Source organism: Chrysemys picta, chromosome 14 (genome assembly GCF_011386835.1).
Source record: "Chrysemys picta bellii isolate R12L10 chromosome 14, ASM1138683v2, whole genome shotgun sequence".
NCBI lineage: Eukaryota > Metazoa > Chordata > Testudines > Emydidae > Chrysemys > Chrysemys picta.
Window position 1 is genome coordinate 18,202,700 of NC_088804.1, and position 16,552 is coordinate 18,219,251.

At 41.7% G+C, this 16,552-nt stretch overlaps 1 protein-coding gene across 2 annotated transcripts in view; it reads right to left on the bottom strand.

Moving 5' to 3' along the window:
• TENT4B (terminal nucleotidyltransferase 4B) overlaps positions 1 to 13,882 on the bottom strand; it is a 51,069-nt gene extending 37,187 nt beyond the window's left edge. Inside the window, exon 1 of one of the 2 annotated variants that reach the window (XM_005289812.5) lies at positions 13,240 to 13,882. In XM_005289812.5, the coding sequence (XP_005289869.2) occupies positions 13,240 to 13,742 (503 nt within the window). In that variant the 5' untranslated portion in view covers positions 13,743 to 13,882. The remainder of the gene's footprint in view (positions 1 to 13,239) is intronic. The other variant, XM_005289811.5, reaches the window with a different exon arrangement.
• Positions 13,883 to 16,552: the final 2,670 nt, after the last annotated feature.

Here is a 16,552-nt window from a genome sequence, read left to right on the forward strand (position 1 = left end):
TTCACCCTTGCAACCGACACCTGTAATCCCTCATAACCCAAGCCTGACCCCAGATGTACAGTACCTTCCCTCTTAACTTGTGTATATTTAATTTTAAACATTCACTTTAATAAAATTTTTATATCTAAACAAGAACAAATGACTGGTTTAGCTTGAGAGGTCCGTTTACCCTCAAGGAAAGGGATCTCAAATGTAGCTCTAGTGAAATCTCTGCTGAGAGGAGTCTGTAGTAAAATTGTTCAAAAATATGCTAGTCTGTTGGGATATTGGAAATGAATAAGTGATTGCAGTCTTGGGGTTAGGCTGTTCATAATTAAAATGCCAAAGCTGGTTTCCCAAAGCTATTAAAAATGCTATTGCTTTGATAGTTACTACTACAGACTAAAGTGTGTCGTACCTCAGAATGTACTGTATCATACTAACAAACAGCATCATGTATGCTTGTGTAGTAGATCTGCTTTACAGCTATACAAGGACCAAAAGTTTGAAGATGGCTGCAAGTCTCAACTTCACTAATGAATACTGTTTTGAGTTATGATTACACAACAACAAAAACAAAACATCAGAGGGCATTTACTTCACAGAGCAACTTAAACTAGACTCAGCCTTTGCAATAAGACTGACACAGCAATTTTGATCCTTTTAAGCTTCAGTAAATGTAGGGCAAGCTTACAAGTAATTCATGTTTAATTTGCAGGAAAACAATATTTTCAGTATGTTGGTGTCTTTTTAACAGCCACTATTTTGTACAGGTAGCCAATGAAAATTTTTCAAGTAAAATCAGATGTACTGTTTTGCTACTTGGAAAACCAAGACACTGGTCAAAGCTTTATGAAATGTTTTCTGCATTACATTTTGAAATATTAAAGTGATCTACAAAAGAGTCCCTATAAATCACTAATTGGATCCTCTATACTAAAATGTTCAGTCAAAGATTTTTATAAAAGGATTAAAAGCTATCACAGATGATTTTACAAGAAGTTTCAAATCTAACAAGGTACCATATGCAATTTAAGTTACAAGCAAAAGTTCTGATAAAAACAATTCCAGTGGGGCTTGTTGGTTACACTGAACCCTTAATCATACATATATTATTTACATCCAGTGCTCTATTTAGACATAGTTTACAATGTTAATACATAACAGGTGAAGTCAGCTTATCCTCTCTAAAATCCAATCTCAAAGCAAAGATTATTTTTCTCTTAATTATCTGACAACACTTCAGTGCCACTATGATAGACACATTAGAAAATATATATAAAAACAGATCGAGAACTGTATTTTTGCAACCTGCACCAATGCAGTATGTCCACATTATAGATATGTACATCATATCCACATCAGCAACCCTGCGACCTGTAGGCAAGATCTGTGTATTATCCCATAATAGCCTCAGTAAAGCAGACACAGCGATAAACTAAAACATATTTGCATCTGTTCACATTTTTTATTTATTCCAACGGGTGCTTCAAGATTTCTATCCTGCAAGGGAAGAAACACGTGCACTGAAAGGCATGGGATATGCTCTCCTGCACGCTCACACTTGCAGGTGCACCAGGAACAAGTCACAAACCTCTGTTCAAACTGTGGGAATCATCTGGACCTGAAGGGCTGGTGATCACTGCCAATGCAAAGGCACCAGTGCTTCGAGAAGATAAGATGCTCACTTTCACCCATTTATTCAATAACAATTATTTTCTCTCCATTCTGGTTTTAGGGTTGAACTAAAGGTTGCTCTTCCCTTTCCTCTTAAGGCAGGTGGGACATGGGGAGAAAGGGGGAGATGCACTTCTTCTTGGGGATGAGTAAGACGGTAGATGAGTGCAAGCTTTGTTACTCACTGTAGTTAGTGATCTATTTCTACTCTCTTTTTCAGGTCTCAGATGCTACTGAGGTAGCGAGTGGAAAGCTGTGGCAACCCTAATAAAATATGCACACTTTGGGAAACTCATGCAGGTCTAACTAACCAACCAACCTTTGGGTTTTGACCTCCCCCCCTCCCCCCAGCTGACATGCCATGAGACTAAAGTTATCATTTTCATTCCATCCATGTCCTTCTCTGCTGCTCTGGGGGTTCAGGAGCTAGTGGAGATAGCTGAGCAAAAGAGAGATCAGCCAAATACCACCTCAGTTGCTCTTGGGCCTGTATGTAGTCATCTTGACATGGGACAGAGCCAGTACCCTAAGCCTCCAAATCTGTAACTGAAGGGTGAGCAAGAGCATTGAGAGATTGCAATGGATGGGACAAGTGTACTGCTGAAGCAGTTCAACCAGCAATTACGTCAACAAGTTGGCACAGTAGTGGCAGATGTAACAATTTACACTTGGACTGAGCAAGTGCAGCTTCAACAGTAGTGATAATGTCTGTGTGCTGCCAGTAGCAATTGTGTGTGGTAAACTGTGGGAACAGAGCTACTCAGTGCATAGACTAAGCCTTTCTAGACAAGGGCACTGAATATGCATTCTGTGGGAAAGATCTGGAAGCTGGGGGAAAACCTTAAGAGCTCCAAAATGAACACTGATATGGGGCAGGGCACCACTGTTCTGGCCACTTTCCCATGGCAAGTCTCTTGAAGGGTCACAGTGGGAAGTGGGAAGAGAGAATCTGTGTGGAGACCAGTGGGTCCTGCTTTGGAGTTGTGATCCATAAGAACCCACGTCCGAGTTCAACCACAAGGATTCCCCTTCCTCTGACCATGGCAGGGCCGATCCAGTCAGTGCCAGGGATTGGTGCTGAGAGCCTGGTATTCAATGGAGCAATGCCACCACAAAGGCACCAAGGGCAAGGTCTTGGATGGTGGGAGTGATCAGGTTTCCCTTTGATAGTACCGAGGAGCTTCCTCCTCCTGTGGTACAGGAGGCTGAATTGCAGGCACAAGTGGCAGCAGTCCTAAGGGACCAGATTCCTGTAAGGAAGGATACACCTGCACCAAGAGGGAGAGCAGGTTTCTTTCTGCCATAAATGCATTTGGGGCAATTGGCACCAAGTTGGTCTCTTGCAGTGGTGCCAAAAAAGTTGACAGTGCTGCCTCCAGCACCGGGCTTGAGCCAGTGCCCCTTGCATAACCAGAGCCAACTGGGCTTTGGCACCAATTTGGAGGAGTGCTTAGGTTTCAGGTGCACTCTACTCAACTCCCTCAACCCTCTTATCAGACTTAGAGGGTGGAGACCTTCCCCGGCCAGTGCCTCTCTGGAAGCTTTGTATTTCTTCCTCTCTTCAGGCAAGGGAGGACAGTACTGGGATTCCACTAAAGTTGGAGATCACTTCTCCCTGAAGCCACAGTACTTGGCATAGAGTCAGACCAGAATGGCTCCAAGAGTGGCTGGAGCATCACCTCCACCAGCTGGAATTTCAGCCTATCCTCTCTACCCTTCTTCGTCCAAGGCTTGAACTCCCTGCAAATCTGGTACTGTTCCTTCAGATGTGCTTCCCCCAAGCACTTCAGGCAGTTATTGTGCAGGTCGTTCACTGGCATAGGCCTGAAGCAAGAAGGCTTGAAACCCAGTGACCAGGGTATACCTTGAATAGAAAACTCCAAACGAGGAAATCAAATAAAAATAAAATAATTTAAATTATTTCTCTTCACCTTTGTGAATTGTGTGTAGTTAGTAAGTTTTAGCTGTAGAAAAATAAGTGTTCTGGTATAGATGAGCGTTCCAACAAAAATCACAGGAAGAAAGAAGGAACAGAGTGAGGCTGAGGATGACTCTGCCCTTGATAACTGAATGCAGTGGCATGCAGCAGCAGCACGTCTCCAACCTGCACAACAGGTATACTAAGGGAGAAAGTTTCCGATGATTGTGCACAGGGTGCACTGACACCAAGAGTGGAAAGTATGTGTGCAATCACTTGAAGAACAGATATTGAAGTCCAAACCACAATCAAAGTAAACATCAAGCCAAGTCAATAAGAGGTTTTCTGCATGGACATCTTGGAATACATTATTTCCCAGGTTTTTGAGTTGGACTGTTGAATTAATTAGAGAAAAATCCAGCTGTATATCCAATAGTTTTAAGCCTGGCTCAAATATTGACACAATGCTCTATTTGAGCCTTTGCAGTCACCATCATTATTCAGCTTAAGACAGTTTTCCCCTTTGCATTAGCTTGAGCTCAATACTTCAGTAAGCTTCATGCATTTTCAGTTTGCCAAAAACATCTGACTCCACAAGGATAAAGTCATTGTACCATGAAGGTCCAAATTCAAGTAAAAACTAAACAGTTTTCAGAGACAATTTATGTATCAATTTTAGACCAAAACCACAGAAAGAAAACAAAACTGTTGTCTCGATACATGTATACAATAACTTGTTGCACACACATCTACAGAGTTCAGAAAGATAGACTGTTTTGTTTGGAACATCCAAGAAAGGACTGGCTGCTTCCAAAGCCTCCACAAAGGATTAGAAAGCTAGTGACAAGTTTTAAAAAGCGACTTTGCCAAAGTAAGGGATTTCCTGCACCAGAGGCATCAGGGCTCACTTGATTGCACCAAGGGCAATGTCTTCGGTGGTCGGAGTGATCAGTAAACCATGATTAAAGATTCACTCTATTCAGGCTATATATTTACTAACAACAGGATTAACATCTAGGTCATCAGAAAGTACCTTTTGGGGGTAAAGGCTCCTGCATGAAACAGCCAAGCAATATACAACATTTTACTGTAATTACAGATGGGGTAAGTGCCAGTACTCCTGTACTGAACCAGATGAATGCTTCCTAAATTTCTTTTAGTGCTACCTTAAAAGTAGGGATTCCTCTGCTTCAGTCTAGGTATCTATCCTGTTCTAAGGTGAGAAGAGTCATGGTATTGGGAAAGATTCCTACTGTAGGTTCAAGTTTCAAGATGATTTAAGGTCAAGTTGCTAATCCTGTAAAATTATTTAACTTGAGAAAGGATGTTAAGGCAGCACTCCTGGTCATCAGGATATCCTCCCACCCTCCCAAGGAAAGAGACATTAAACCATGCAGATAAATCAATAAGTCAGAGCAACATGCAGATAAATGAGAAGAATGTCCTGCCTGAAAATGTCTAAATTCCCCTTCCCTACAGCCAACTTACATTAGACGTGTATGCAGTGCTGTTGTAGCCATGTCGGTCCCAGGATATTAGAGAGACTGTTCCATCCTGTATTTAGCTGTGACACTCTGAGTATGTTTCATAGATCGGATGAAGAGCTCTGTGTAAGCTCGAAAGCTTGTCTCTCTCACCAACAGAAGTTAGTCCAACAAAAGATATTACCTCACCACCTTGTCTCTCTTACATGAGACATGTCATCTAAGATTACAAGACTTTATCTAATTTAAGAAGCCATCATGCATTTAAAATATGCTCTCCAACAGTTTTCACATTAAGAACAAGAAAGTGGTGTTATTATAATGTTTTTTAAATATAATAGAGGGTCTTCATTTTGTTTTCTTACATCTAAGAGTTCTACACCATGTGCGTATGTAAACAAAAAGCTAAAGTTAAAGCCAACTCTACAGTTTTGGGGCACACTAGTTGTTTTTGAACACATTTAACTATCCAATGTTGAAAAGTCAAGATTTATTCTGGTTATGTTAATTAGGAGGATAAGAAGTGTTTAAAAACAAGTATGAAATATTACAAAACTGCATATTTTGTCAGTTAAAAAAAAAATCACATGTACATCTTCCTAAAATTAACTAGATGCCTCTAAAAAAAAGGCTTCAGAGTTGAACCAGTGAGTCCTGACTTTTACCTTATTATTTCGAAACTAAATAGGAGTTAGATATTACATGATGATGGTTACATTATTTTTCAGTGGTTTCTTTTTCTTTAAAAAGGAGCAGGTCATTTTTAATTTTTAGCAATTAGTATGGCTATTCGTACATTTTAATTTAGCTGCCTGGGCTCGAAATTATATGCCAGGCTTTGAGCTGGACTTTGTCTTAATGTGCCATAGGAAAACTAGAACAAAGATACAGCCCTCACATGATAGTAATAGAGGATTCAGGGTGAAGGGATTCAAGGAATGAAGGTCCTACAACCCCTTTCCGAACCAGACATTGCTATGGAAAGAGTCCACACTTACAAGTCTGAGAAATCACCAAAGTACACAAGAGCGGTGACCTTAAAACACTGCTTAATATGCAAAAGCTTGATTTGAAAAAAAGAACAAAGTAATGCCGGTTGTTTCATTGTTCTTTTAAACTAAGACACCCCCAAAGGACGAAATGCCCAAGTCATGAAAACAGAAATAAAAAGTAAGTACTTTTTCACAAGAACAAAAATAACCCATGGTTTCTTTGCATGTGTAGAAACCTGCAGGCCTCTCAGAGTCCCCTTTAGACATCTATATAAATATGCTGAACATTTTGGCCGCACTCCACGGTTTTGCATGTCCTAAAAAATGGTTACATAATATTTACAGTATACTTCAAAAAGGTCTCCCAAAACTGCCTTTAGCATTACGTTTTGAATCCTGCCCCAAAGCATATTTGTTTTATCTCACTTTTTGAAACAGTGGAACCACCATCACATGCCTCTTGAGGTTATGAGCAAAGCTCCGATTTTGACTTCCACAAAACAGTGTTAATAGATTGAGGCTAGGTCTACACTATCAAACTTACATCAATATAACAACATCACTGGGGTGTGAAAAATCCACACCCCTGAGTGACGTAGTTATACTGATCTAACCCCCAGTGTTAGGTCGTCGAGGTGGATTAACCAAGCCAACAGGAGACGCTCTCCTGTCGGCACAGTAGTGTCTTTAGTGAAGTTGTGCTGCTGTCTGTGTAGAAAAGCCCTGAGAAGTCTACACAGTCAAAACAAGCTATAATTCACTTAATTCCAAAGTCAAAAAGTGATGGCAGATCTCGTCAGATTTATAAAGGAAAAGGATTTGTGACCCAGACACCTTCTTGTTCTTTTCCCCTCACCATCTTTTTCACTTTTTAATACATATTTGTCAGGTTACCAAAAACTGGATGAGACCTTCCTACAAAGATCATAAATTATTGTTTGTGGATTTTTTCAAACTATTTATTCTCATACATTAAAATACATACAGTACATTCAACTGCTACTTTCATATTCTGAAATCAATTTCTCCACATATTCAGCAAAACAATGCAACTGGTATAAATGTTTTTCTAAAATTAAGTTACCTCTAAAAGTTTACAGGTTTTTAAGTTATTACAATTTTTTTTTACTACTAAAAATGAAGGACTTCCAAACCTCTAATATGCAAGCTAATCCAACATCAAACCATGTTTAATCACCAACAACTTTTTAAGTCATCTGGTTAAAAAAGTTAGTTGCACAAGATATGGAACTGTTTATGATCAATGACGCCATCACAGCCACCTCCCCACTAGACTGTTTGTAAGCCCTCTGGGTCACCTTTCCTAAAGAAACAATGCACACCTACAAAAATAAATAATCAACTTCCAAAGTAATCTTCTGACATCATGGATCATGAGTTATGTCTCCAGATGTCCAAAATTACTTCATCTATGTGGATTTTGGGGTACATCCTTTAGTACAACAGTGATGGGATTATCTAGTTATGAAATAAATCAGGAAGGTCTGAATTCTAATCATGACTTCTTCTATGGTTTAGAGCTATTCCCTTTCGATAGTGTTACTATGGTTCACATTTACATGTCACTCTCCATTTTACCTGACTGCACTTAACATCATTTAAATTGAAATCCATTAACATTTCCAAACAAAGAACAAATTCACCATATAAACATTTGGGTTAACTCACTGGCCTGTGCACCTAAGAACATTCTCAAGCAACAAAAATTTCACTTCTCTTCTCGGCTTCAATTTTACTTGCTCAAAAACAAACAATATATTCAGTATATCAACATGTTTTTCCTCTTGATCCAGGATCTCGTCACGGATCAACTCCCAAAAGGATTACACTCCGCATGTTGTCCGCCTGGGGCGGAAGATGAGCTTCTCTGCTCCATTCTCCTTCCTAGCCTGCTCCCTGTAGGATTACACTCTTTAGGCCATCCACCTGTGAATCATAAACTGGGTTCTTTGATCCTGGGACTCCTGCAGGAGCCTTCCTACTCCCTGCAATTCACCACCTCAATTTAGTTACTTGCTGTTTTTTATGAGGACTAGGTGATTTTCAAGCTAGTACCTGGTCCCTACCGTCATAGCATCAGCTGAGAGACAACTGAGGAGTCATAGGTGGGGCAAGGCCAACAACACTGCAATACACCACAAATCTCTGCGGCATAAAAGGAAAACGCCAGTTAAAGCGTCCAAAACTTCAGAACTGACAGTGGAAAGCCTGGACAAAGATGTGTCTCGCAAGACACTCTCAAATGTGGCCACTGTTGGGGTTATATGCATTTTGAATACAAGTGAATTCTGAAGGAGCAGGACAGCTACTTAAGAAGACCAAATTTCAGCTCACAACCTTCAGTCTTGAGAAACATTACTGAGTAGCGTTTGTAACAGGGCACTATCTTTTTTAGTCTAGCCCATACATAGAGACCAGCTACTTGTATTTCATACAGAAGTGTATTTTCAGTCAGTCTAGAGTAGAGTCCGGGCATAATATGCTCTAACAGTTCTGCCCAACTCAGACGTTTACTTTCTCTGCCTTCATTCTTATGCCACTGTATTATAACATCAGAGACTGAATTAGAAGGATGAGAAGATTCATTTTTGTAAACATTTTACCAGCTCCATTGAACTTCAGTTGTGATAGCAGTCTCTGAAGCTCAGAATGAATTCCATGATCAGTCTAATTTCCTCCCTCCATTCTTTTGCACCTGAAATGTTGGCGGAGACATTTTATAAACCAGAAACTCCAGATTTAGCTTGGCTTGATTAGAACTCACTGAAATCTACGAAATATATACCTAATTTTCTTCATATCTTAAAAATATTTCTATATATATCTCATTACCACTACTTTAGTGCTATTTTGCCACTGTAGCTCAAAACAATATACTGCTAAGGGTAATGTGGCAAAGCAAATTCATTTAAGTAGTTTTTGCCAGTATCAAATATATTCCACTAATCTTGCACATATATGGATTACAACTTTTCAATCAGGTTTTTGGTTTTATTCTTTTTAACATCACCATTGGTAAAGTCTGAAAAGCAGGAAAGATACGCAAGCTAAAGCTCTGGTGTAAAGCAACTTGTAACTTTCACAGGTCACTTTAATGTCAAGAAATGTACAAGATCAGTTAGGAAATTGCCAAATTAAGGATTCCAGAGCATGGAAAATGGGAATAAAAGAATGTGGCCATGTGATATTTTCTATTCCCTTTATCTCTGATAAATGCAAGCTTTAATATATTATTGTTTGTTAGCAACATATAGCATATAACACAGAATGTATACTACAGTTCACTTAACTCTGCAGGACCAGCATTAACTTTTAGAATTGACTGACTTTTGAATGCTTAATATTTAAGCCTTGATAATGCAAAAAAAAGGTATGAAAACAGTACACTGAAGACACCATAATAATTTCTGAATCTTAATATTTCAAATCACAAGTGTATCATTTTAATATTCATTTATACTCATTACATATGTAAAACATTTTAACACAAATATGTTTCCAAACCCAAATCCAACATCAAAACAGAAACTGATGGAACATGATGGCTGTCTAGGAGATACATATGTATACCAAAGTATTGCCAATATTTCAACATGCATGTTTAATTTAATTTAATTTTGCCTTCTAAACTTCAGTGATCAATATTACATACTGTTATACTGTCCTTGAAGGTAAGAACTACTGACCTGATTTTCAGAATGTTGAAACCCTAGATGCTTACGTGTTTGTTTGTATTCTCACTTGTACACCCATTTTGCACAACCAGTTATACATGCAATTGGTGTCACCCCATGAGGAATGTAAATATCACACTGCAACTGTGGTAACTGTGTAAGTAAAGGAGTTCTACAAATAACTCAGATCTAATCTTTCTGAAAATTATTATGTATTTCATAACTTCATACTAAAGAAACTAACACAAAAGTGAAAAATAAACAGAAAGCTTCAACTTGCATATACTTTTTTATAACATCAATGTCGGGGCTTTTCTAATTTCATGTCAATAATTTGTGTACCATAATCACGAGCAAACCCAATGGCCTGGCTTTGATTGGAGTTATCTTTGCAAAGATAAGAAGCTGTGATTTTTTCTGTCTTGGAACCCTTTTGTACAAAGAGTTATTTTTAGGACAGCTTCAACATGGAGCCTGTACACCTCTGACAGCATCTTCTTAAATCCCTGACAGCAACTAAAACACCTTTGATCTAATTAGCATTTAAATTGTAAACCAATTAACTCCCCTAATTCATATAACAAAAAGTACAATCTGCACTGAGTTCAAGTTATATTACTTTCATCTGGGGGTTCTGGTGACACTGATTATCCAACTGGAACTCTGCTGCTATGATTGATGTCACCCATAAGGCCTAAGTAATAACTTCCTTAGATCTCACTGAAGCTCATCCATTGTCTTCTGGATCTTCAATAGTGGGAAAAGTTACATTGGATTTATAAGGAGAAATTTTTTTTTTTTAAATCCTCCCATCTCAAAGTAAATATGACAGAACAGAAAATAAACTCAAAGAAGGCTATTTTAAAAAATTAAGTGTTTGACACGTTCTGACCAATTTATTAAAATAAAAAAAACCAAAAAAACAAACAAACAAAAAACAAACTGTCCATCCCCAGCTAAAACTATCCAGCACTTAAAACTCTTCACAAAGGTTATGGAAGATTTCGTTCTGTAAGGACTGCAGAACTTTATACAGGATCCCATCACTTACAGTGTACCATTTTAACTAAAAGATTAGAAGTACTGTAGAAGGCAATACAAGAATTGACAGAGTAGGAAGCCTGTGGTTACACAGTTAATATTTTCTGAAGTGACCAGCAATATTAGGTTCCCAACTTGAGACACCCTGAAATAGCAAATGCTATTTTGAAAAAGCAAATGCTCACCACTTTCTGAAAATCAGGGCCCTCTGAGACATTTCAAGATGGGCACACAAACACAGAGCCACCCAAAAGCACCAGTAATTACTGAAGATATAGGTCCATCTCAATGAGCCCTGGAAGACACCTGAGCTCAACAGCTGGCTGCTTAATGTAAGTGCACCTTGGCCTTAAGAAAGGCCATTCACATTACATCTAGCATGTGAACCATGCAACGAAATCTCACTTTGTGCAAAGAACTGAAGTAGGGATATCGCTGAGCTAGCCATAGACACTCCCCAACTGACCTGCTCTTGTCTTGCAACTACAAAGACAACTATCCAAAGTTAGATACTATATTTTGCAACACACAAGCTTAAAAAAAAAGCCATCCATCATCATACAATCTCCATCCAGAGAATATCTGAATGTGTGCATGAAGTAAAAAGCGTCTAAGTGGTTCTCCCCAGATCTCTCATCTTAAGCCCATGCATATAACATTAGGTGGATCTATGAAAATAGTGTCACCTTCACATAGAAAATGGGAATATGACAGCAGGTGATGTTTGTTCGTCTACCCCACCCACCATATGTTCACCAATCACAAGATGGTGTGGGCTGTGTTAGACATAGTATCAAATATATATACAGCACAGAAGGCAATTTATACAAGACATCCAGATGCACACATACACAGTTAGAAGAGGTCTAAGCAAACCACAACTAACCTCACATGGATATTCCCCCAGATTGTGTGTTTCTGCCTCTCAGAGAGGCAAACAGGGTCAGCTGGAGACTACCGCAGAAATGGCACTCTTATATCTGTACCATCAGACCTCAGAAAATATACTCTCTATGGAAATATACTCAGTGTCAGAAGGAAAGGTCTGTGAAGTACGTAGACTGTTGTATTAATACAACAGGACATAAAAGCAATGAGAGCAAGAGGTCAGTGCAAAGTGTCTCACCAAGTGGATTCGAACACATGTGCACTTTTAGAAGATATGTGAAGAGTTAGAACTCTGAAAAACATGCTCATCTCCTTGGTGCGAGTGTACATACATGCAATAGCAGGCTGTTTTTACAGTGTTTCCCCACCACCATGTGCATGCATGCATGACAGGGGATGTCTGAGAAAAATGCCTCACCCCTCCCATGTGTATGTGCATTCACACTGACAGTAGGAAGGGCTTCTACAAATAAATATGTATATACTAAAGCTCCCCCCACCCCCCATCTCCAAAGTGTTCTGCAGACATTCATTAATTAAACCAAGGGTGAAACCCACAACACGAGTGCATGCAGTGACAACAGGAGTTGTCTGCAAGGCAATTCCTCCCTCCTGCATATAGGCGTGCCTGCAACATTAGTATTCATACAGACACCTCCCTGGGCATTTCCAGAACTGCACACATTTTGTTGTAATTGAAGATTTTCCTTACGTACTCTGAAATTAGATACTATCCCCCCCGTGAGTGTCTGCAATCAAATTAGGAGGTTTTCATCCACTATGATTGTTAACCTCACATATACAATATACCTCCTAGCTGTCCTATCCTGCATATGTATCTGGGAGCAGAAAAGGTGATGACTCCTGCTCATTGGTGTATAACATGTTGGTTGTGCAATATACCCCTCCACTTTCCCTTGTATAATTCTCTCAGATATTTCTAACAAGCCTATTGCCCTGGCATGCAAGGGAAAACAGATCAAGAGGAGATGCCTTTGAAATAACTCTTCCTTCCCCCAAATGTGAGCCTGCCTCAGGGCAATGACCGCAAGAGAAGATGCCAGAGTAGGTACCATGCCTCCCCTCCCTCTCCCATGTGAGTGCGCATCTGTGCAATGGCAGCAGGGAGCAATGCCTGTGAAAGATGCTCCTGATGTGTGACAGCAGAAGGTGGTTATAGACCACTCGTTCCTTCCTCCCCCCCGATCATAAATATGGGTGTCTGTGCAATGACAGCAGGAGGGCGTGCAACAGGCCCCACCCCACCCCCACATATGCGTGTCTGTGCAGGGCCAGCGGGAGATGGGGACTGAGCATGCTCTGCTCGCCCTCCCACCCCATGTGCGTCCCGTCAGGGCAAGAAGAGGCGGCGCCAGGGGAGCAGATTCCCCCAAAGAGCCGGCCGGCCCCGGCCCCGTACGGGTCGCTTCTCCTCACATGTGCTGTGTTTCCCTCCGCCCCCTTCCCCCTGACTGCTACCTCTCGATCCCCTAGGCCTCCCCCACCCCAGTTGCTCCGTATCGCCCCCTGCCCCGCTCCCCTCACGGCCATGCCGGGGCGCTTACCCCACGACTCCCGGGCTGTAGTTCCTCCCCTTCCAAGGGGTGAGCGGCTGGGCCTGGTCACTGGCGGCCGGCCCGTCCCCCGGGGCGGGGGCCCCGCTCTGCTCGGGGGGCCCCAGGAGGATGGTGTAGTTGAACCCGAAGGTGCTGGCCTTGTTGTCACGTTTCCTCTTGTTGCCGGCGGCCGAGGCAGAGGCGGCGGGCGGCGCCCCCCGTGCAGGCCGGGCCCAGGCGGTGGGCCCCGGGGGCGGCGGGGCCTGGTGGCGGCTGTGGTTGTGCTGGTTGTTGGCGTTCTCGAGCGGCAGGAAGTCGGGCTGGGGGTCGATCCGGGGGACGCGGTACATGCCGGGCGGGGAGGCCGGGCCCACCCCGGCGGGAGCGCTCTGCTGCCGCTGCTGCGGGAAGTACAGGTTGCGGACCCCCTGCGTGGTCTCCCAGATCTGCATCCACAGGCGGTTCGCGGGGCCGAGCTGCTCTGGCTGGAACCAGGCGATCCGGGGATCCATCAAACGGGGACCAACCCCGGCTGCCTCCACTCCCGCTCCGCGCCGGCCGCCGTCGCCAAGACCCTGTCACCGGGTCCCAGCGCTAATGGCGGCTCCTATGGAAAGGCAGCTCTGCGCCTGCCTACTGCCTGCTTGCGCTCCACACAGCCCCCGCCCCTCACGGCGGGCGAGCGAGGCGAGGCGGGGCCGGGCCCGCCCGGGCCCCAAGCCTACGGGCCGCGCGTAATAAAGGGGCGGCGGCTGCTCGGGGCGGGGAGCTCCTGGGCCGCGTTATTCGTGGCCCCTCTAGCACATTAACACCCCTGGCTTCTAGCAACCTGGGCTGTGTCCCCAGCCAGGCGCCGGTGTGACCTCCCAGCCCTCGCTCCCAAACTCGCCCCTCTTCGTGCGCCTAGCCCCGTTCCCTCCACCCCATTTATCCTCCCATTCCCTCACCTCCCCCACCCCATTCTCCCCCTCGCGTCTCTCCCCGGGCCCCCCGCTCTCCTAGCCTCTCCCTCAGTGTTGTGTTTTTGAGCCACTCAATATTCAGTCATCATCAACTAATTAAACTATCCTCTGACCTGACGCGAGACAGCGAAATTGTTAGGGCGTTCAGGTGCCAAATCAGATTTCGTGACCAGAAAGCACTCCAGGAAATGTTTCATTGCAGTGAAAACAGTTATAGTGTCTAATCTTGCAACGGGATTCGCCCAAATGGTTCTTTGCACAATGGCACAACTTGAGCAGATGGGGCCACGTGGGCCGATCCAGTCTCAGAATCAAGATCATTATTTTGATTTAAATATCACCCCCCCCTGTATGCAATAGTATCTGAAAATGAGAAAGTGAATCCGACTAAAAACAAAGTGGAATTAAATGTAAAAAGTAAACAAACTGCATAAATAGTACGAAGAAAATTTGATTACCTTATTAGTAACATGAGAAAGGTATTGGGTTGTTTTAAATGTTTAAAATAGTTTTAAAAATATTTACTTTTATCTTCCTATTGTCCAGTTTCATTACTGAGTTATAACCATTCTATGCTTGATAATACAGGCAGATGTGCTTTGATAGTTATTTCATTATATTTTCCTTTGTTATAATTAACTCCATAAAATACATGCAGATTGGTGAATTTTTGAAAGCACTATGTTTCCACTTCCTAAAATACTGTAACAATTCTGAACTCAGGGCCAAATGGGACTACACAGCAGCAGTGAGGGTAGAAATGGAATTAGCTGGCCCTTTCAGGGCATGTGAACTATGAACTTCTGAGTCATTGCAGAAGAACACATACACATTAACCAGTTTATTAATAACGCAGAGTATTACACTGCTAAATTGCAGGGAGGTGGATTGCATAGGCATGTTATTAAATGATCCCAACTACGCAATGAAGTTTACCCCTTACTTCATGGTCCAAACCATGTACACCTCTTAAACTGCTCTTCTTGCTGACACCTGTTGTTAGCAATAGATTATTTCCTTAGTGTAGATAAGGCCTGAGATAAAGAGTAGAGTTCACACCTTTGTGTTGCTGTTTAGTGGTTGGAGATAATTCTTTGCCAGACTGGGTTAAAGGTGACCTGCAAAAAAGTGGGGAGGGAAATAGGCTTTTTGTTTTACAACATAAAAAGGTCTGAACATTTTTGGAGGGGTTATTCTGGTTTATTTTTACTTCAGAAATTCAGGTTGTGTCTAACCTGTAAGATTATGGCTGTGGATAACTGAATCTGGGAAACAGAATAGGAGTAAGAACCAACTGCCCTCTAGTTTTCTAGGCTACAGTTCCTATCATAGGGTCCCTAAAGCATCTACTCCAAACTATATTTGGAAAGCCTGTGCATAGTTCTGAACATGTCTAGTTTGGACATATAGTGTGCAACAGATGTTTTGGGGGACTAAAAGATAGTTAGGATGTTAAATTACTCTAGTATTTACAAGGTCTATGAAGACTGGAGAAAGAGAGAGAAATACCACAAAGCCAAGAGAATGAAAATTGAGCAATTAGGAGAAGAAAGAATTTTTAGTTAGATTTAACTGTATGTTTTTGTTTTATATTTAATATCTGTCATAGAATTTTATACTACCATCCATCATTATAGTATCTGAATACCTTCCACATAAAATCAGTAGCCAAGTCTTTAGTGGGTTTAATGGAATTACTGGCACTTTCCCCTCAGATCTCTACTTGGGTTAGGTTAGGTTTTGTTTTTGGTGGGAAGGTTGTAAGAGGTCTGGGAATAAAAGGGGTGTTTAAATTAGGAATGTCACTTATGCTGGAAAGGCTTTCTCAAAGAGGAAGGCTTTGCAACATTTCCTAAAGATGATCAGACTCTGGATTCACATGATGTCCTCTAAAAGACTGTTCCATAGCTGGATCCCCTCAACAGAGAATGCTTTGTCCCCAGCTCTCATGTTTTGTCCTGGGTTTTGCAATCCACATTATTGCAGTGGAGCATAGCTACTGTTATCAAAACTTTGTCTGATGTAGGTGGGGCTTGATGCATTAATTGCTTTAAAAATTAGGACCAAGGTCTTTAAACTGGCATCACAAACTGATTGGGAGCTAGTGTAGGGATTTGAGCATAGCACATCTTGGAGAAAGGAAGCCATTTTTAAATACTCAATACCCCCATTCCTTTAATTAAGGTACAAGCGCTAACAATATACATTTTTGGAAAGCCCCAACAAGTTCTGCAATAAAATCACAGAAGATCTGAGTTGATGTTTCTGGTATTTCTATTATTTAAAAAATAAAAAAAGGCCAAAAAAAATTTTAAGTTGCCTTCTCCTTCCAGCCTCTTTACATATGATGAAAAAAAGAC